General features: G+C 33.5%; 1 protein-coding gene across 8 annotated transcripts in view; it reads right to left on the reverse strand.

The window, feature by feature from the left end:
- LOC132913781 (thyrotroph embryonic factor) overlaps nucleotides 1-14,208 on the reverse strand; it is a 100,008-nt gene that overhangs the window by 8,217 nt on the left and 77,583 nt on the right. For 6 of the 8 annotated variants that reach the window (XM_060972340.1, XM_060972342.1, XM_060972343.1 and 3 more), the window contains one exon: nucleotides 896-1,041. In XM_060972340.1, coding sequence (XP_060828323.1) covers nucleotides 896-1,041 — 146 coding nt within the window. The remainder of the gene's footprint in view (nucleotides 1-895; nucleotides 1,042-14,208) is intronic. The other 2 variants (XM_060972341.1, XM_060972344.1) reach the window with 1 other exon arrangement.

Raw genomic sequence — 14,208 nt, forward strand, 5'->3', positions numbered from 1 at the left:
TTTCGTTTCGACTACAAAAATAGTGCCCGTATATCGGTTGCAGATACGAGCAATCGTTCTTATTTAATACGAGCATTCCATGGCTATCAAGATGAACCGCGAAAAAGAAAAAAAGAAAAAACAAATAAACGAGCTATTGCAAGCCTTTTTTGTTGAATTGTTAAGAAGCAAGATTTTAGTGAACAGTTCTTTAACTCGGTGGATTTTCTGACTTTCGCTTTACATTCTTTGGAAGATCATTGGTTAACACGTCGATTATTATGTGGAATAAAATTAATCCATTAAGGACCAACATTGCATTTCTTGTTCTTCGATTAATTCATATTACTGGGATCTGTTAAATTGTCGTTAGAATATGAACATGTTTAACTGAAGAATAATCCTTAATGGGTTAATTAAGATATTTTTAGTTAATTGGCTTTTCTGTTAAAGAAAGAATAAAACAAGATTGATTTTGTATCGTGGTGTGCCTCTATATCGGTGTTATTTTTTATCAAAAATGGTAGCTATAAAACATGAGGCGAATTTATAATGTTCTTAACTATCAGTAAGAGGAGAAAGGGATTAAGTCGTACATGTTTTGTAGGGAACCATGCATTATAGAATTTCATCCAAACTCCTACTAATCTATCATTATTATAATGCTACATGTATTATTAACACTTGTGTAAAACTCCACAAAACGATACTACAAAGGATAATTTTTCCTGCCGCTAGGAAGGAATGAGGTCCAATTAATTGCCATTCACAATTAGTACGAAGAAGGAAGATGTAAGAAAAAAGGAAAAAGAAGAAATGCAAAAATCCAGATTGTTTAAAATAATTCCAGATCCAAAGATTGAGGATCCGTATTCAGCCGAGTTGTGAGCTTACCGTATCGCGTTTTTGTACATACATGGTTCAATACCTTCAGGTCGGCATCGTAGGGCAGAGTTTTGTCCCAGAGGTTTGGGCCGAGGAAGGCGGCCTGCGCTTCCACGTTGCCCCATAGTTCTCCATCGGCGTCCTTCTTCTCTTCCGGTCCATCTTTGCCTTGTTTTCCTACAGGACACCAATTTCATTTCGTTATTCACTACAAACTCTGTCACTCCATCAAAGACAATTAAATTTTACTTATACGTATTTTCCATAATATCTCGTATCTTGTATCATCTGAACTTAGTTTCTTTCACTTTCTCCAATAAAAGATTGAAAAGTAAGAAATAAGCTTCTCTTCCATTCTTTTCTATTTGTTCAGATAGAACAATTAACAATTGTTATCTTTTAAGAAAGAAACAATTAACTAATGTTTATTCGCAGTTATTTCTTTCTCTATAAAGGCAACGTTATGACAACAGATTTTGACATTATTGATAACTATTCAGAAAGGGAAATTACATTGAAATTCTATACTACGGTATTCTTATTGATATATTGATTTCCAATAAAGAAATAAAAAATTTTTAATTTTGGCACTTAACAGTGTTTTTTACAAGAACTCTTGAATTATCATACAGAGGAGAGGTGCTATGAAAAGGACAGGTTTTGAATGATTTAGGAAATAATTAGCATTTAACAAAATTTCTTGCATTACTAGCAGCAGAAACAAAAAGATACATACATTCAACTTTTCGTAAGAAATGGGCATTAATACTTGTATTATGTACGATGACATCTAAGATGTGAATGTTATAGCTCGGACTACATCGTAGAATGGATAAAAAAGACGATGTAATAAAAGTCCACGTGAAGAAAGGAAGAATTTACGACAAAGGATTTCCTCAATGATCGGATAAAGATAGATCATTCTATTCCTCTATCAAACACGACATCCGCAAAGTGTCCAACTCTCAAGCTATTAAGAAGTTCCATTATTCAGTTGATATTTCTTAAAAAAGAATTCTCGTTTCCGTCCATTCAGGTAGCTCTTTCACCTTCGTTTTTTCGAGTATGATAGAGAAGCCAGGTCTTTTAGAATAAACGATGGCATACATCCTCCCCGTTCCACCGGTCCTCTTTGCACCTTTTTTTCCCGGCAACAGCACGGTGTCGGAAGCCGCGGCCATCAGAAATTATTTCGTGGAAGAAAAGAAAAAGAGGAGCATGCGAATCAGTCGGCGGCCTTGGAGATGCTCCTCCAAAAATAGTGAGCCGGCCAAACAGCTTCTCTCGTCTGTTTCTTCTTCTCGGTTCGCCGCGTTTCTTCCGCGTTTCTTCTTATCCCCTTCGAAGACTGTGTTAATTGTTTCTCATATGCCACGTTCTTCACGTTTTTCGTCTTTGTCATATTTTTATATCTTTTATCAAAGACATAAATCGAATCGATAAATCGAATTCGAAAATTTGAATTTCCAATTGTTTTCCAATTATTCGCGGAGTTTAATTTTCAGATTAATTTTAAATTGTCTACGATGCAAATTAAACTTAAAATTGATTTTTAAGAAATTTTTGTCATATGCATGGTTGAAAATTTAATTTATATGATATTAGTTTCGCAGAAGCTTCTACAAAATAAATCGAAATACGCGAGTTCCATGTGTAAATGTGTTGATAAAATACGATGAACACACAGTGATGAATAAATAAATTAAAGTTTAAGAGGAGATCTCCAAATTTCACGGCTTTATAAAGGGTTAAAAGATTATTTTTACGCAATTGTGAATGTAGCCTTGGATCGGTGAGGTTGAAGTAACAATGGTCAATCAGCGGCATGCCAGAAATTCCACAAGAAGTCAACGTTTCTCTCAGAAGAGAACAACCTGGCATAAAATAAAGAATTTGATCTCGATTCTACATTTCTGATCTAAATTTACAGATCCAATACTGCAATTCTTCTTCCGATATTTCAAATATGAAAACACATAAAAGATATAAAATAATCAAATTCTTAATTTTTCTAGTAGAAACAATTTTTGTATTTTTTTCCAAAGGCGAAATATACACGGCAATGATAAAAGTGAACGCTAGATTCGTCGTAGATCGTTAATATTTGTATCGACATGGTTAGAGGACCCATGCAGGCAAAACCAACGAACAGAACGGTTTTTCTATTTTTCTTCTCTTTTTTCCAATGGCTGAGCGTGCGGTTCAAACGCGACAAAACCGCATTCAATGATTATTATCATGGTACACCGACTGTCGACGAGGTCGTGCCGCCACCACAGTCTGATAGATTTCAACGAACGAAGATTTTAATATTCATATTCAGCTGTCGTTCCCTCCCGCTAGTATCAACGATCTTTGAATTATGTCCGTGATTGTCGCAGATTGTAATTCCAATGACTGTGAATTACCCGGCGATTATCTATAAAGTATAATCGCAGCGTTCCAACGAATTCGCGAAGTGGAAAAATATCGAAGGATTTTTGAAAACATAGAAAGATTGCTTCGTCAGTGTTGCTTTAAGATTTTTAAGATTTAAAATGATTCTTTTAGATGCAATAATATTCGAATGAGAAGTCATGCACTGACACTATGATCTAGTTATAGAAATTTGGAAAATTGTAAAAGATAGAGTCAATCAAAGTTTACTAAGTTTAAGTCAAAGTTGGTTAAAGTTTCTAGTGGATCAATTGTCAGGAGAAAATTCGAATTTCTATATTGTTTATCATTTGCGTAAGATAGATTATGGTTACAAGTTTAGAATCATTGTATATTCCTAAGGAAGCTTAGAATAGAGACATATTAACAACCTTACATAATGCCTCGTTTTTCCCAATTCCTTTTTGCATTGACGATCTCTTACCACCTTAAACTCAATTTATACCAGACGATGCATGAGCATAAGTTTCGGTCTTCGAAAATAAGCTCATATGTACAAACGATAGAAGATTATTGCTACCTGTAATAAAAGTTTGCATCGGTGACTTTGATCATGGTTATTTTCAATATTTAACATAAAAATACCAAATATCTTTATTTAAATTAACTTTATGCTTATGTTTTCTTTAAAATCTACTTTATATTTTCCATTTTATGATATTCTTTGCACTGTCGCTATAGTCAGTGGATTATAATGATAGTGAACTATAATGTGACGCTAAAAGTCCACCAAATTTTCAAAATTTGTAGCATTACACATTCGTGAAGTTACTATGAAAAATGATCAGCTGGTCATTTCGATGATTCTAACGCTCCAGCGTTAAACGCCTAATAACTGTACGAAGTGCACCGAGTTTCTCCGTGCACGCGAGCTAAACAACTAAACAACGACAGCTCGCAATTTGGTTCAAGGCTGTCGGTCGTCGCCAGTTCTGCGGAACTAATCTCGCGTTGCGTGGCGGCTAGAACACGAGCAACAGCCGGCTAAACGGGAAGAAGAGAGGGAGAGTCGTGACGAACGAAGGTGAAGAAGAGCAACGAGACGGCGAAACACGAGAAGAAACCAAATGGAAGAATGGCAGAGAGTGATGGCTACGAGGTAAGCTGAGAGATCCAGGAGAATCTAATCATCTTGATGAAAACGAGGTTAAAAGCATTTAAAGAAGATAGGAGAACAAGTTGTATTTGATTTGACTATTAATTATTCGTTTAGGAACCATCAAAAAAGAAATTTTGTATGGAATATCGAATGCTTCAAACAGAAACAGTAATTAAATATTACTATAATATTCCCACTAATGCGAATGTAAATATCGTGCATACTTATGACCAAACAATAGCGTGATAGCCTAATATAACATTGTATAAGCTAATGAGATATCATAATCGTATACAACTCTAGTCGCCAATAATCCTAGGAAATGGATGTAATTCGAAATAAATGAAGTAGTAAATTAATAAAATAAATGTTGCTATAAATCTTTCGACGATAAAATACCACATAACAATTCCTGCTGACCTACGACACACAAAGGTTTTCGAATTTAGAATTAAGAATAAGAAATTTAGAATTAAAATGTTTGGAAACAGTACAATGTATCGAGATTCTTTTTCGAAGACAATTTAAAAATCAATAATCGAGCTATAAATTCTTTAACAACAAAGTACTGTAATTCGTATAAATCTATAAGAAATAAATTCGAATGGTCTTCGAGCCAAAAATTAGAAATTTCGAATTCCAATTTCCCAGATTGTAGAAAAGTCTGAGATATCAGAAAACCCTTTCTGAAGGCAGTTCGAAGATCAGTAACCAAATAGCAAAATATTCAACGAGTAATTAACGATAAAGCGTTAGAGCTTGATCAGTCAGAGCTGAATCCAGATTTAGAATGAACTAAACATTGATGTAGAAACTGGGGACGTTTACGCTGATCCTGAAAGGGAATTCGCGATCGAGAATGCAAAATGAACGCGTTTGTCGAATCGAGTTGACCGAGTTCCTGTTTGGGACGGCTACGTAACAAAAGCGGAAATACCGTAAAGGCCAATTGTCGCGGAGACAGAGAAAGAAGCTGGCTCTGAATCTGACCAGAAACGATTTCTGTTAACGGTAGAACCAGTTCTCCGCTCTGTTCCTTCGTTATACCGAGAGCGTGCCTCTAATTACTATGTTCCCTGTCTTCTCTCCTCTCGTCTCCGCTCCTCCACGGTTCTCCGTCATCCCGATTCCCCTGCAAGATACTCCTTTACGTAATCGACAACACGCGAGCGTTTTACCTGACTCAAGTACGGAATGAGTCATGTGTATACGCCCCAGGAGGCGGTAAAAAAATGAAGAAGAAAAAAAAAGGAGAGGAGATTGAAACGATTCGTCGTTGTCTTTGAGGTAATAAACATCAGTACAAACGTGGTGACGCGTAGAATGAAGTCAGGCCATGTTAAAAAAAAAAAAAAGAATGCTTTCTTTATTAATTCCTCGGTTAGTGGTAATAATAAATGACTGACAATTTTGTTATCGGATTTAAAGGTCTCGGGAGGCGGCAAAAAATAATAAAAAGAAGAAGAAGAAGAAGAGATTGAAACGATTCTTCGTTGTCTTTGAGGTAATAAAGATCGGTAGAAACGTAGTGACGCGTAGAATGAAGTCTGAACATGTTAAAAAAAAGAGTGCTTTCTTTATTAATTCCTTGGTTAGCAGTAATAATAAACGACTGACAATTTTGTTATTGGATTTAAAGGTCTCGGGAGGCGGTAAAAAATGAGAAAAAAAGAAGAAGAAGAGATTGAAACGATTCTTCGTTGTCTTTGAGATAGTAAAGATCGGTAGAAACGTCGAGACGCGTAGAATGAAACCTGACCATGTTGAAAGAAAGGTTTCTTTATGAATTAATCGATTAACAGTAATAATAAACGATCGAAAATTTATTATTGGGTTTAGAGGTTGATTACTTTATTTTAGGATATTTAATTTCATATTTTTTATTTACTTTTTATATAATAAAGATTATTAATGGAATATTAATACAGAAGACAGAACATATAGGAAAACTAAATGTGTTAAGCGTAGAAGAATTTTTGTATGTATATTAATTTTGTATATAAAACCTACCATTACATCAATGTGAATTGTTATGAAAATTCTTTTCCAAAATTTCGCGACATTTACTCTTATTTAATAAACATACAATACAAACGTCAAATTAGAAATGTAAATAGTCAACGGGTTGTGCACCAAGATTAATGATTCTTCCTCGCGCAAAAAAAAAAAAAAAAAAAAAAAAGAATTAATCTTGTAGCCGAAAATTCTAAAAATTTCCCCTCTACATTAATCAGTGTCATTTTAATCTTGAAACTGCAAAAACAACTCGCGTCATTTCTTTCTATTTTCGCAATAGTATTCTACAGAAATTTGCGTGAAATCGCGAGCACCGTTTCTAATTGAACGCGGTAGCAGGCGGTGAAATTAACTTGATAGGCAATAACTCGCGAAACCGAATAAAATATCCATTAAGTCTCACGCAGTTGCGTTCGCGTATAGCCAACCATTGTCCGTCCATGGAAAATCTAGCGAGATTCCAGATAAACGCCGGTGAAAGGGAATTGAAAACACTTTTATTAACGAACAACGATGATTTCCGCTCTTTTAGCGGCTTATCTTTGTTACATATCAATTAACCGCCACGGTTTCTTGTTATAACTTAATTGCATTCACGGCATAGACGGCCCAACAACGTTACACTTTCATAATCTTGATACTTTGATTCAATTTGCCGTGTCACTCGCGTGTTTCAATGAAAATTGCACTTTTCAGCCACGAGACCATAGAACATAATTTACGTACATATAGTTAAGTTAAGATCTTACATTTTATATAAAATGTAAATTAAGATACTAGAAATTATAGAATAAATAACATTGGAATAAATAGAAGGATAATAATTACAATTTACAGTATTTTATATAGTTTTCATATCTTTGTAGCGTACAAAATAATTGTAACTTGTTGTCTATATGTATTATACATGTATGACGTGCATATAATGGAGAACGAAAATAGAGCGGATAAGGGAAAACGGACAGTATGTTGTCAGACATATTCTGAAATATTCTAACATAATCCTATTAGTAAGTTCCTTTGTTCGGGTCGTTTAAGGAATCTTTCTAATAAAAGTAATTTAATTTGTATATCCATTAATGTCGTAAAATTATTCAAATATGTATGCATATAACAGTAATCGTATTTCTGCTAATCTAATCGTAATATTACTTTTTATGAAAATATGTTGAAAAAGATATAGAATAAGAATAATTGACAACAATGATGGCGTGCCACTGTTGGCAAGTGAATAAACAACCTTATTTGTTTGGAAATGATTTCCTGTGGCCTTGGTACACCGATACTCGGCTATTTCGGACGATAGATCGAATACGAAGTGAAACTAAAATCCGTGATCAAGGCCTAGCTCGTGATCAAGTTTTTAAATTCAACCCCGAGCCGCTTGTAGAACAACTGAATCCTAGTTCGATTCTAGATGGCTATGATATGCTATGTATATTAAATTCTATCAACTTAGTACAAGATCTAAAGCAACTAGAGCAACAGAAATAATTGATTTTATATCGGCTTAGAAGATCTAAACTATACTAGACCTAAGAGATCTAAGATATGGTACGAAGAAACAAATATGATTGTTGAAATTAAATTAGACATGAAAAATAAACCAACGTAGAATAATTTCGATATAAAGAATATTCACAGACTAAATTTATAGCAATATTCTATACATTTTATAGGATAATACCTTATAACTTGATCGGTATCTCCCATTTTTTGCTAATTTCAATATATCGAAAAGGGCTTTTTAAAAAAGTAACATATCATTCTAAAAATTCACAGTACTTTTAATTTTATAACAAAACTAAAGCTAAACCTAACGTAAAATTAACTATATAAATGCAAATTACGTGGCAGAAAGTAAACAGTTAAAAGAGAAGCACCACTTAATGTTCATTAATAAAATGGTGAGATAGCAAAAAAATAAAAAACGTATAACAAATAACAATAAAAAATTCAACATATGGTTTGGTTTAGGATTAGATTTAGTTTTAATGGACGAATTTCAAAATGTAACTGACAGAATTTAAATGCGCTTTAAATTGAAGTTAGGTTTAGATAGTTTTAAAGTAGAATTAATAAATATAATTATTTGCGACACTTTTTTCGTAATATCTTACTTATTTAAATAGCCCTTTTCATATTGAAGTTTGAAAAAGACCGGGAATACTGACCAAATTGTAAAATATTAATTTTTACAGTAACATTCTGTGCAAATTTTTCACTATAAGAAAGTTTCTGATTATCACAGACCGGAATTTTCACTCAATTATTTTTTCTAAATCATCCTGTGATGAATTTATTTTTTTTTTCCAAAATGTTATCGTATGTTGCTAATAATGGAAATATTCTCAGGTGCCAATGTTAATACAAAATCTACACTCAGATGAATACTACCTTTTTTGTTCGACTGTATGTAAAATTGAAGACCAAGAAGGAAATCGACTGAATCTGAGCGAAGAAAGAATCTCTGACTTATGATCTGTAAATCTCGCGCAGTTGTCCGTGTGCCGATAATTTATGTTTGCGGTAAGCCGCTGTCTTCCTCCTTGACAAACTATCTGCAAACCACGTTATCTTAAAAATCTATTAACCTCGCCGCTCGATAATTGCATTCGCACTGGCTGCCCGGCGAGTGGATACAGTTTTACAATCGAAATTCTACAAACACCTATTTCCATTAAATATATTAGACACTTGCGGTCAACCGTTCAGCGTTTACGTAACACATTACCATAAATACGGGACTTCCATTCAATTTAAACATTTGTGGGATAAATTTACTTTCTACAACGTTTTGTTGTACCTCTTATGGTTGTTTATCTCTGAGATTTCCTTATTTAAAATTTTTCTTTATTTAAATTATGACTTGTAAACCTCAAAATTCAAGGATTCAAGAACATAACAGATTCAAACTTCGGAAATTCAAAGATTCAAAGATGCGGAGAGTCGAAGAATCACAGATTCAAAGGTTTAAAGATTCGATGTTTCAAATATTCAATGCTACAAAGATTCAGTGCTTTAAAGTTTCAACGCTTCAAAGATGTAATACTGCAGAGATTTGATGCTTCAAAAATTTAGTGCTTCAACGATTAAATGTTTCAAAGATTTGATGCTTCAAGGATTTAATGCTTCACAAATTCAGTGCCTCAAGGATTCAATGCTTCAAATCAATGAATCAAAACTTCAGAGCTTTAAGGATTCTGCGCTTTAAAGATTCAGTTCTTCAAAGCTTCGAAGATTCAAAAATTCAGATATTTGAAATTCGGAAAAGTCAGAAAAATTATTAAGTTGAAAAATCTTTTTCATATTCCGCTAGCACTCAAATTCTGCTTCAAAACTTGAAAAACTCAGCGCGATATTTTACGCTAATTTTATTACTTACGCTCTTAATTAAGAGTTTAATTTAATCTTAATTAAAAGGATTTAAGATTAGTATACGTTACTAAACATAAATTTGTGGAAACTAGAAAAGCAAGTCGGACAGAAAAACCACAGCTATAAACAGGAAAAGAAAAAAAAATAAGAAAAGATGATAATGAAAAAAGCTTTTGTTGGTTATGCGCTTAACGGTCGGAAAATAGAAAAATTGACGTAAAAAATTTTACTATTCGAAAATTCGCGGGATGTAGTATATGACAACGGTTTACGTAATATCGATGAAAAAGCTTGCGAAGACGAGGAGGGAAAAACAAGGATCTTTCATGATCCTCGAAGTGCCGGAAGTAGGCGCACGACTGCGTGTGTGTTCCTTAAAATGCTTTCTCTTTTCGAGTACGCTCTAATTAGTGCAGTCTTCTCTAATTACTGACACTGCTTACTGCTCGAAGTGATTGCACACGGGAAAGAGGAAACCGATTACCAAGTCGAGACCGTCTGTTTGGAGTTATATTTACGCGTTGATGTTACGTATGTTAAGAGGAAACCACGTGGAAATTCGATGAAAGCTACAAGAAACGAAAAGTAGAATTGTATATAGAAATGAATGAGAACTTTCGAAATAATAAATGTTAAATTAATATTGAAACACGTGAAATTGTCGAATTATTAACAAGATTTTCGACGTTCAAGATTTTATCGAAAATAATATCTATTAAGAGGAAGTGATTTATTAAGTGAAAATTCAATGAAAAATTTAATGAAGGTATAAAATAAGAACTTTCGAAAATAAATGATGAAATTATTTTATCGAGAATAATAGTTATTAATTTATCTTTTTATCGTTGGCCCAGTTTGGTGATTTAAATGGATATTTGCGATATTACCGGATCATAGAATTTTCTATTTCTTAATCTTTCTTGTATTACTGGAAGTTAAATTAGTATGTTCCTGAATAACGAAGAATCTGATAAGCTTCGACTTAATCAATATTTAAATAACTGAAATGAGAAAGACTGTTCGCAAATATATTTTATGCTAAATTAAAAAATTGTACAAAGAGGAATTAGTCAAAGTTTTATTGGTAATAATGTCGCCTCGTATATTTTCAGCAAGATACACGTACATATTTATCGTGAAACTATGTCAGCGAGAAGCAAGAAACAATTCTAGCATGTTATATATTTCAACGACTTTTTGACGCGAATGCTATCTCTGCTTTTTAGTGACCTTATTGCTAATATCGTTTAGATTAGGCTAGGTTTGAGTTCAGTTTAGTTTAGGTATATCGCGAACGTGTGTTAGTTAATACAATAATGTTTGGTGACTAGAAAAGATAAAAACTTCTTTCTTCCCTAATTTCTGCTTATTGCTACCATTTTTATGGATTTCTATTTAGATTTAAAGTATCTTTAAATCTACGATCTATAACAGCAAACAAATAGAAATTGAAAATGAAATACTAGATCTTATGTTCTATTTAACCATTAATTTTAATTGGAATATACATTATAATTTATAATTCAAAAATAATAGAAGAAAAAGACAAATATCAACTTTTCTTGGATTTGTTTTAATTACACTAAATCTAACTAGGATATAATTTACTTTTGATAGAAGGGAGCATTAAAAAGCAGAATATTCTTAGACAAGTAATAACAAATAACATAGAACAGAACATAATTAATAATCGGGAATAAGATAGCGTTTAACAACGGAACTACAAATGCTCTATTATACAAACCGTACAATTCTTTGATATGCATCTATCCATGGTGAAACCTCGCGAAAGACTATTTTTCTTGATCAATCAATGTTTCCGGTTTAGAAGAATCACTACCTTTTTTGCCTTCCAATGAAAACTGCTCAGCGAAATCTACTCCCTATTTATAACGAAAATAAATAAATACTTCACGTTACAAAACTATGGCATTACTTTCTTATAAACCTCCTAATAATAGTTTTTCCTTTACTTTCTACGCTAATGAACGACAATCGTTAATTTTACGATAAACTAATGTTAGTAAGCGAAACTGTGAGGGTCGACATTAAAAGAAATAGGGTAAAGCGAGAACAATAAACATAGGGAAATCCGTGTCTGCCTTGTCTGGAATACAGCGATTGTAAGTTACGAGCTCGTGCATAACGGGTTGAAACGCAACGAGCCACGAAGACGTCCTTGGCCGCTCCTCTGATAGCCTCCAGACCTCCTGGGAATCGTTTCCTATCGCCTCGATGCACACGACTATGCAGCGAACCACATAGAAACGTTCCCGAGACCCTATCCCGCGGGAACCATAGAGTCACTTTGAAACTTCAGGGATAGAAAGTGAAGAGCATCGGTTTCTCTTTTTAATATCTTATAATTGGAATTTTGTTCAAGACTGTGATTAATTGTCGTTTCCTCTAGTGCAATTCGAAAGCTAGAAACTGACAACTGTTATAGATTGATTGATATCAGAATCCTTTTGCGCAGAAACTACAGTTACTTCGAGAATTTAGGGATAGGAAGGAAGAAGAGCATTTTTTTTCTTTAAAGTTCTATAATCGGAATTTTTTCGAAGACCATGATCGATCGTAGCTTCTTTTAATGTAATTTGGAAACTAAGAATTAATAAATGCTATAGATTGGTTGATCCTGGAACTCTATTCGCTGGAAGCATAGAGTTACTTTGGAAAATTACGAATTGAAAGGCATAACTACGACCGTTTCCTTTTCAGTGTTTAACAATTGCAGTCTCGTTTACCATTATGATTGATTGAAGTCCCTATTAGTGCAATTTGAAAGCTAGAATGATTGTTGATAAATGTTGATTGCTGATGTCGAAATTTTGGTTTGCTCAGGTTAAGAATAAATATAATGTTAGGATTTCAAACGTAGTTTTACTTCATTACTTCTGTACTTTGATACTACGTGTAAGAATAAATAATCAGTATTTAGAAATACCATACCTGGTAGCAGTGCAACCTTGTATCATTTTTACGATCTTCCAAACGCTATCAAAAAATATAACAAGAAGTACGGTAAGTATAGACGTTATATACTAAAGGAAGATACTTTAAAAAAAAAAAATCGATCACCAGAAAGGTGTCAATATAAAATGGTGATCTTTACAAATGAAAAATGCCAGAAGAAATACTTCTATGCTTTTTAGAAATTAGTCCCATGCAAAATTTACTACAAATCGTTCACTAGGAAATGCGTCAGAAGAAACAAATATTCTTCATACGGAAACCATTAAAAGTTCAAACAAGATTACCAGTTTTGAACACAGCAAGAACCGCCGTCTTTTCCCTTTAACATCTTACTTTATTAGAAGAAAACGTAGAAAGTATTTGGAATTACTGATAAATACTAAATAATTCGTGATTAGTGGAACACGAGTGCTTTCTAAACCACAGATAAAATCGGTTCAAGATCGTCAAAGGTACTAACAGGTTGAATGCAGAAAAGTGACTCGGTAGCTCGTCAATCACTTGCGGAAGGAGACTGTCAAGGAGAAGCGGCCTGTTCCTCGAGGATGGCTTTTTTTTAGCTGAGTCTCTCGCACCGTAAACCTGTCTACGTGAAATAATTCACGCCTGGTCGCGCCTGTCCACGGTTATCTTTCCCTTTCGTTATCTTGTACAGCGCTCGCTCGCGGTCGACTAGAAATTATTCGCGAAGAAACAACCGCAGCCAATGCACTCTCATATAGTATACACATAGTATACATCGTATACTCGACATTTCATAAAAGATGATAAAAAAGAAATAAGATTCGAAATTGTTAATTAGATAGAATTTTCATCGTAGTTTTGTAATTTGTGAACATTCTTTCGATACTTGGCGTCTCGTCACGTTGCATTAGTAATACTTCGAGGAATACTCGTGTGACAAGTGATAATGTTTATAAAACGATTTGGTTATTTGTGGTGGTTATTTATTCAAATATATAAAATATTTATTTTCTATAATATTATGTATCCCATAATTAAATATTTAAGTATTCAGAGATTTAAAAATCTGAAAGTTCTAAGAACAAAACACTCAAAGATTGAAAGATCCAAAGACTCAAAGATCTAAAAATGTAAAGACTGCGAGATCACAAAATTCAGACTCAAAGTTCCAAGGAGCTAAAGATTAAAATTTATCACATCGTATCGCATGTGAAACTGATCAACTCGACTTTTAACACAAACTTAACATTAATCGTCCATCACAGTACTAAAATTGCGAATTCTTTAAAAAGTAGAATAGGTCAGTTTGAGCTTTCAATGTCTCGGATCAAAATAACTCTCTCCCTAAAATCTTTTCAATCTTCTATAGAATGACCATACTTGATTCGCTGAATTACCGTCTCCGGTTCTTTGGAATTTTAATTTCCGTTTCTTTTCGAAAAGCACCCGGTTAGACAGAAATAATAAATGCGCTA

The sequence above is a fragment of the Bombus pascuorum genome, chromosome 13, assembly GCF_905332965.1.
Source record: "Bombus pascuorum chromosome 13, iyBomPasc1.1, whole genome shotgun sequence".
Lineage (NCBI taxonomy): Eukaryota > Metazoa > Arthropoda > Insecta > Hymenoptera > Apidae > Bombus > Bombus pascuorum.